This window comes from Oryx dammah, unplaced genomic scaffold (assembly GCF_014754425.2).
Source record: "Oryx dammah isolate SB20612 unplaced genomic scaffold, SCBI_Odam_1.1 HiC_scaffold_22, whole genome shotgun sequence".
NCBI classification, from domain to species: domain Eukaryota; kingdom Metazoa; phylum Chordata; class Mammalia; order Artiodactyla; family Bovidae; genus Oryx; species Oryx dammah.
The window spans coordinates 28,672,817-28,680,771 of NW_024070206.1; the positions used below are offsets into that span (position 1 = coordinate 28,672,817).

Consider the following 7,955-nt stretch of genomic DNA (forward strand, 5'->3'; position numbering starts at 1 on the left):
TTAAATTTTTTCAGAAAGGAGGGAAAGATCTAGAAGGGTCAAGTACCCGACGCATTGCAGAACTGCTCCGTGCTGTTGTAGATGTGACAGCAAGATGATTGAGGCTTGACCCAGTCAAAGTAATCGTCAATCCAGGACGACGGGGCAAAGCCTATCCGGGTGCTAGAGAACAGGAGAGAAAGGGTTACGGATACCCCCACGAGGAGGAAGTCTTCATTTTCAGTCCCTTTTCTTGAAATTCAGAACTTCCTTTTCTAGACCTTCTCATTCCACATGGTCAGAAGACAAACCACATAAGTACTGAATGGGAAAGGCTTCCTTATATAAGGTGGTCCTGCTATATTTAAAATGAACAACTAACAAAGCTCTATTGCATGGTGCATGGAACCCTGCTCAGTGTTACGCGGCAGCCTGGATGGGAGGGGGTTTTGGGGGAGGATGGATACATGTACGTGTATGGCTGAGTCCCTTCTCTGTTCTCCTGAAACCGTCACAACATTGTTAACTGACTATCTCCCAATACAAAGTGTTTTTGGTGTTAAAAAATTAAAATTGAATTAAAAAATAAATAAAATGGTTGTTGCTTAAACCAAAATATAAAAAAAAATATGAGGCAGTCTAATTAGCCCTTTGAGAGATTTTGCTCATGTCAAGCTAGATTCAGCCTGCATTCTGCAAGACAGATTTTCCAGAAAAGCCATCTTTAGAGAGAGGTGCAAGGCCCAGGTGCCACGCCAGGTGCCCATCCACAGCGCAGGTGGGGTACTCACTAGCTGTCCAGCTGGGCGGCCGTGAAGACCTGCTGCACCAGTGAGTTGTTGTTGCAGCCGAGGCCCCCACACACCATGTTCTGACCCTCCGTGGATGTGTAGTCGTGGCCCTCCTCCAGCACGAAGTACACAGGTGGGCCTGCGTGCAGGTACTGATTCAGGGACCGGAAGTAATCCGTCACGTAGGAGTCCTGAGAGGGAGAGCGAGCAGACGACCGGACACGGCGTGAACGTCCCACGAGCCGAGATGCCTCCAGCCCAGGTTCCTGAGTCCCCCCACAGCTGGCACCCCTCCCCACCCTGGGCCCAGGGGCTTCTCCAGTCCGTCCCACCCTTAGGAGGGCACCTCATGAGTTCAAGACCAGCTGCTCACATTCTGTAGCGGTGCCCAAGGCCTGAGCACTCAGAAGGCCCAGGATAGTGCGCAGAGTCCCGGGGCAGTCCCTGGGATGTGGGAGAGCCTGCCAGCACCTGTGTTCAGAAGCTGGCAGAGGCTGAAATGACCGTGTGTGTTTGGGAAAATGTATTCACAATGGGCCAAAGAAGTTAGAATAGAAGAGAAAGCATCTTACATCCGGCATTGAGAGAGATTGATCCAATCCGATCTCTACTTTGTTCAGGACTGCGATGCTGAATGACAGCACACCCACAAATACTGCTACCTGGAATGAGAAGCGAGTTACAGAGGCAGAGCTGTCCTGAGCTGAATGACATAAATCAGGGACTTCTCTGGTGGTGCAGTGGCAAAGAATCTGCCTGCCAACGCAGGGGACCTGGGTTCGATCCCTGGCCCGGGAAGACCCCTCACGCCTCAGAGCAACTAAGCCCGAGTGCCACAACTGCTGAGCCCTCATTCTGCAATAAGAGAAGCCCCTGCAATGAGAAACCCACGCACCACACTGGACAGCAGCCCTCTGCCCACCACAAGCACGGAAAGCCCTCAAGCAGAAATAAGGGCCCAGCGCAGCCAAAAATACATTTAGAAAGAAAGAAGAACATAAATCAGACCTTAAACACACAAACAGGACTTTCGTAAACTGAAAAGCAAGTTTAAATGACGTACTAAGAAAACAAGGAGTCTGGGGCAGTGGCTGAAGTCACGGTCTCTAGAGCCAAACCACCCGATCCAAATCCCGGTTCTGCCTCTGACAAGCTGAGTGACCCTGGGGCAGTCATTTAACCTCTCTGAGCTTCGATTTCCTTCTCAATAAAGCAGGAAAAATTAGACTTGTAGCATCAGATAGTTTTGTGGATTACATGAGAAAACTCTAGGAATAATCAATCCAGAATTTAGTGTAGCACGCTGTACTGACCACAGTACCAGATACTAAGTATTCAATAAACGTTAAATATCCCTGTTACTGGGATGAATTTATGCTTTCAGCAGAGACGTGATACACTATCGGTATTGGGTATATCCAGCATGTAAACCATGAAACGCTCCTCCCCAGCTGCTGGGGACAAGGGACAGTACAGGCAGGGAGAGGGCGGGTGTGTGTGTGTGTGTGTGTGTGTGTGTGTGTGTCAGGGTGTGTGTGTGTGTCAGGGTGTCTGTGTGGCAGGGTGTGTGTGTGCGTGTGTGTGGCAGGGTGTGTGTGTGCATGTGTGTGTGTGGCAGGGTGTGTGTGTGTGAGTGGCAGCGTGTGAGTGTGTGGCAGGGTGTGTGTGTGTGTGAGAGTGACACTGAAGCTGAGGACAAGAGTGATGAGACAGATTTATCATCTTGGCGGCCGTGGTGCTTACACAAATCTGCAGTAGGTGAGAAACTGGCAGAACTAGACACACGCACTGTGCGACTGTCAAACTCGGTTTTGATACTGAACTACAATTACCTAAGATCGTGGGAGGAAGCTGGGCAAAGGACAGCAGGCTCCTCTCTGTGCTACTGTCACTTTCTGTGAATTGGTAACTATTTTTTTGGAAAAAACCCCAAAGCCCCAAAACTCCTGTTTATATTGACTGCTAAAAATATGTTATATATTTGTACGTATCTGCTATGGCTTTTTTTTTTTGGCCACAGCACACAGCATGAGGGATATTAGTTCCCCAACCAGGGACTGAACCCACGCCCCCTACAATTGGAAGCAGAGACCTAACCACTGGACCGCCAGTGAATTCCTATGCATTCTCGGATGTATACTTAGCAGCTGTCAGCACCCTTCCCAAGGTGACTTCTCAGAAGGCAGGTGACAAGGCTGTTTGGGGACACCACGACAGACAGGCTCGTACCACAAGGGGCCGCATCCAGTCCTTGAGCAGAAGCGGGGCGTAGGAGTTTCTGAAGAAGCGGAACAAGCAGCTCTCAGAGGCCTGGATGCCTGTGTCGTCTGCCGCCCCCCTGACACAGCAGAGAACGTCCAGCTGGTTCTTCTGAGGGGACCAAGGGAGACAGAGGTCACCCTCCGGCTGCCTCACCCAGACTCCAGACTCAAAGGAAACGGGCTGCCATCCTGATGGCCACTCACCTCTTGCCGCTTAATGTCCAAGCCCAGGAGGCTCACAAAGCAGGTGATCTGCAGGAGGAAGTCGATGAGGACCGCCATGCCCGCGAAGAGAGAGAACGTGTGCACGGCCGGCATCACGGACAGGCCTCCTGAGGGCAGAGGACAGAGGTCACGTCCTCCCTGGCCGAGGGCACGCGGCCTCACACGCACGCACACAGATGAACGCGAAGCCCCAGAGCAGCCAAGCCCACGAGGAGACCCCCACCTCCGCTCCCAAAGGCACTGTGTCTGCAGGTGTCACACCAGAACCACCCTGGGAGTTAAAAGCATAGATTCCGGGGACCTGATCCATCCCACTTTACCAAAACAAGGGAAATTCAACCCTAATTCTACTGTTCCCATTTCTAGGGCCCCGTCTCTGTAATTTAACACGCCCTCCGTGCAAACGCACGCACATCAGCATCTGAGAACCATTCATTGCTTATGGGATCTGTTGTGATTCAGTCCACAGGAGGGACGGTATTTCAGTCTCTAGGTTTAGTTACAATCAGATGAGGCTGCTGCCTGTAAGCATCCTCTAGGCTACTAAGACTCAGAAACTGAACACTGCCCGCGCATGGGCCACACGTATATCAACCCATTTTGTGTGTATGCTGTGTGTACGCTCAGCTGCTCAGTCGTGTCCAGCTCTTTGCAACCTCATGGACTGCAGCCCGCCAGGCTCCTCTGTCTGTGGGATTCTCCAGGTAAGAATACTGGAGTGGGCTGCCATTTCCAATTCCAATATCAGAATTTTAAAACATTAAAAAAAACATAAGGAGGCAATACTTCCCACTGAAGTCACAGTGTCACTTGAGTGGGAAAAACAAAACAAAACTCTAGGTTCACAATGTTGCCTGAGAAGAAAACTGAACCTGCCTCTTATGAATGGGGGCCACGGGGTCCCCCGCCCCCAGCCCCTCCTGTTCTCACCAAGTCACTCCAACCTTAAAGCCCAGGGTCAGCTGCTGCCACCAACACTTGGCTGGTTTTCTTATCATAGAAGGAAAGGAAGTAACTTTTTGGCACCCGTATCTCTCAGAAGGAGCCACAGGGCCACAGGCCCCACTTGCGCTGCTTCGTGGAAGTGGAGGACGACGTGCGCTAATGGCGCAGGGGTCTGAAGACCATGCGCGTGCTGTCCCTCCCGCGGCCCCTTGTAAGGCGTCCTGCGGCCCCTGGAGACTTCCACGGGTGACCACAGGCCGTGTGTCTTTCCTGGACTTACGGGGCAATCCTAGCCGGCGTCCTGTGCAGAGGACGCGGCCAGTGTTCTCCTACTACACATCAGACGTGGGGCAGGGAGGGGCCGACTGGATTTCTCCACGTGAAAGAAGACAGGAACGCTGGGTTGTGTTCCAGCTCGTGGCTCCTTGTACAGAAGAAGACTCCAGACCCTCTGCTCAGTCACAAGCGTGCTTCCCCGTGAACTGAGTGTGCCGAGGAGGAAGACCGCCCTCAGGAACAGGGGTACACACCTCGAGGGCTAATGCCTGTGACTGTGGAGTTGCTGCTGGGGGCCCTGTGCTGGGAGGACTCGTGGCTGTGCAAGGCTGCTATTTTCAAATCCCAACACTCACCAGCGCTGTTCAAAAGGGGAAGGGGCAGGAACTCTAGGTATGTGAACCAACCACATCAACACCATCCCAAAGCAACACGAAAGAAGACGCTTGCTAATGGTGCCCAAGTTACTGCCACCGATCCTCTTCGTGGTCCACTCTGATACTTTATAAATACAGAATACAGCTTAACAAAGGAAGAACACAGAGGGGCATTCTGATACACCCAGGCTCAGCACACCGCAGAGCTGGCCGAATTCCAGGAGTAATTACCTAAGAAAAACGCTACCGTCTCGGCGAAGGATGAGAGGAACATGCTGGGAGCCACTTCTCCCAGGACCCGGCCCACCTGTTGGTCCAGGGTTTCCCCTTGAAGACGTTCATCTCTCTACAAAATAAAAAAAAGTGAAACATGCAACATTCACATTTCTCAATTATAATGCCACTTCTTTGCTTCTTGGCTGCCTTGTGTTAGCTTGATGGTAATGAACAATGACTGGCAGCATCTACTTGTTTACAAACCCTATACAATAAAGAGGTGCAGACCCCAAACTTTTCATGTTGATTCATTCAGGGTATTTCTGAAGCCCAGAGCCAAGGGAACAGGTGAGAGGCTAAAGGAAGGATTGAATCAGGTTATCAGGAGAATACATGCAACATAGGCTGCAAGTGGCTGAACCTTTAAATAACACTCCTAGGTGCCACTGGGCCTCTGCCCAGCTAAGGCCTGCAGGACAAGGGACCCTGGAAGAACCAACAGACTGACAGCATCTTCTACATCAGGGTCCTATGTTGACCTTTGGCCTTTTAATAGCACTTTTTCAAGTCCTTCCTTCTTCTACACTATGTGGAATCATTTTAATAGCTGCTGTGCCCAAAATATTTTCCACAAGTGTATCAGCACTTTTTGCACGCATGCTTCATGTATTTAAAACCAAATTCTCACCTTGTATCTATGCCACCAAGCAAAGAGAAGGGTCTTATACTTCTTGGTCTCAAAGGGTCCAGAACAAGCACCAATACCCAAGCACTCAGAGGCATGGAAATGAAACCTCCACGTGTCACGCTCACAGGTACCCTGCGTGGAGCCAGCATGCGTGCACGTGGAGCCTGGTACCTGGTCAGATGCTGTGAGGCTCTGAGACGTACCTGGTAGGTCTGGACCAGGATGAAGATGTTGTCCACGCCCACAGCCAGCACGAGGAATGGGATGACTTCTATCACAATGAGGGTCAGGGGGACCCCGATGTAGCTGAAGATGCCCAAGGAGCAGGCCACTGAGCTCAGCACTATCAGGACACCGGCAATGCCCAGGGAGATTTTCGAATCCACCTGGAGATACCGCAAAGACATGAATCAGCATTTATAGTGTTTTCTGTCCTGTTCCTAACAGGTCCTCACTTTCACCTTTTACATGCTCATTCCCCATCCAGATTTCAACATACAGTTCAAAGTTTGAGAGAAGACATGAAAAGTTGTCTAGGTCTTCCCGAGCCACATATTTGAGGAGCCTACATTCTTAGGTGATGGCAAATTAGGGGGAAAAAAATGAATTAGGGGAAGTAAATTTTAAGCTGAAGATAAGCATTTGGAGATAAAGAAAACAAGGGCAGGAAGCAGAAAATGTGACAAACAGTTGAAACACTGACAACTTCCAGTTAGGACTCCATGATTCCACTGCAGGGGGAATGTTCGGGGAACGAAGACCCCAAATGCCACATGCCGAGTCGTATGGCCAAAAAATAAAAAAAGCACAGGACAATTTAAGGCAGTTTTGAACAGAATGAACTATGACATCATGCTGTGTACTGCCATTTCTAATACACACACACATACACGTACACATATATACATACACACCCCTCTTACCAGAAGCCTGCGACACCTTTTGATATGCCCCAAGGCTATGGAAATATATAAAAACATGATGCCATAGCTGATCAGAACAGTGAAGACGTCACTGTTACTTTCACGGTTTAGTTCATCTTCAATGCTTCGTTCAGCCTTAAAAGAAATGGTCAGATTTGGATTCTCGTAGTTTTTCACAAAATTAATGAACCTAAAAGGGTAAGCAAAATTTCATACTGTTAGTTAAAAACTGAGTGACAGCTAAGTGAGGAACTTCTTCCTAACTTTTACGACACAAAAGCCACACTTCACCCTTCTCCCTCATGAGGACTTTCTATACTCGCCAGATGACAAAGTTCCAGATATGCTGAGTTTTCTACCATTTAAAACAAGTTGGGACCAAGTTTAAAAACTGCTTCATAGTCTCATTTCATTTTTCACTACAAATGAGTTCTAACTGCAGTGTGTTATAATATAGATATATGCTCATGGAACAAGAATTTTAAAAATCAATCTCAGAGTCAATGCAATCCCTATCAGTATCCTAGCTGACTTCTCTATAGAAAGACAAACAGACTCTAAAATTCTTATGGAATTGCAAGGGGCCTAGAACACCCAAAATGTTTTGCAAGACAAACAAAGTGGGGGAATTCACGCTCCGTAATTTCAAACTTACTACAAACCAACAGTAATCAAGAAAGACCGTGTGGTTACCAGCATAAAGACAGGCATACAGGACAAAGGGTCAGAACTAAGAGTCCAGAAATACACCAAGTATTTTCACCTAATTTTCATTAAAGGTGGCAAGACTATCAATGGGGGAAGGAATAATCTTTTCAACAAATGGTGTGGGACAACTGGACAGCCATACTCAAATGAATGCAGTTGAGCCCTTACCTCATATCATAGACAAAGAACTCAATGGATCAAAGACCTACGTGGAAGAGCTAAAACCATATGACTGTCCGGTGAATACATAGGTGTAAACTTCCAGGTCCCTGGGTTATAAAATGGTTTCCTAGCTATGACACCAAAAGTATGAGTAACAAAAGACAAGAGAGATGAATTGGACTTTATCAAAATTAAAAAGTTTTAGGTTTCAGAAGACACCATTCAGAAAGCAAAAACACAGACCAGAGAAAAGGAGAAGATATTTGGAAGTCATAGATCTGATAAAGGATTTACAGAATATATAAGAATTCTTCTAATTTGATAATAAAAACATAAACAACCCAGTCAAAAAATGGGCAAAGGATACGAATAAACATTTCTCCAAGAAAGTTAATATAAATGGG

The 7,955-nt window shown here is 48.2% G+C and overlaps 1 protein-coding gene across 1 annotated transcript in view; it reads right to left on the reverse strand.

The window, feature by feature from the left end:
* The window catches only part of LOC120880833 (NPC intracellular cholesterol transporter 1), a 39,969-nt gene that overhangs the window by 6,128 nt on the left and 25,886 nt on the right, over positions 1 to 7,955 (reverse strand). Inside the window, exons 11-18 of the mRNA XM_040264238.1 lie at positions 6,682 to 6,871; positions 5,962 to 6,144; positions 5,086 to 5,200; positions 3,236 to 3,363; positions 3,000 to 3,140; positions 1,343 to 1,432; positions 771 to 961; positions 47 to 162 (exon numbers count right to left, since the gene is read on the reverse strand). Of these exons, the coding sequence (XP_040120172.1) occupies positions 47 to 162; positions 771 to 961; positions 1,343 to 1,432; positions 3,000 to 3,140; positions 3,236 to 3,363; positions 5,086 to 5,200; positions 5,962 to 6,144; positions 6,682 to 6,871 (1,154 nt within the window). The remainder of the gene's footprint in view (positions 1 to 46; positions 163 to 770; positions 962 to 1,342; positions 1,433 to 2,999; positions 3,141 to 3,235; positions 3,364 to 5,085; positions 5,201 to 5,961; positions 6,145 to 6,681; positions 6,872 to 7,955) is intronic.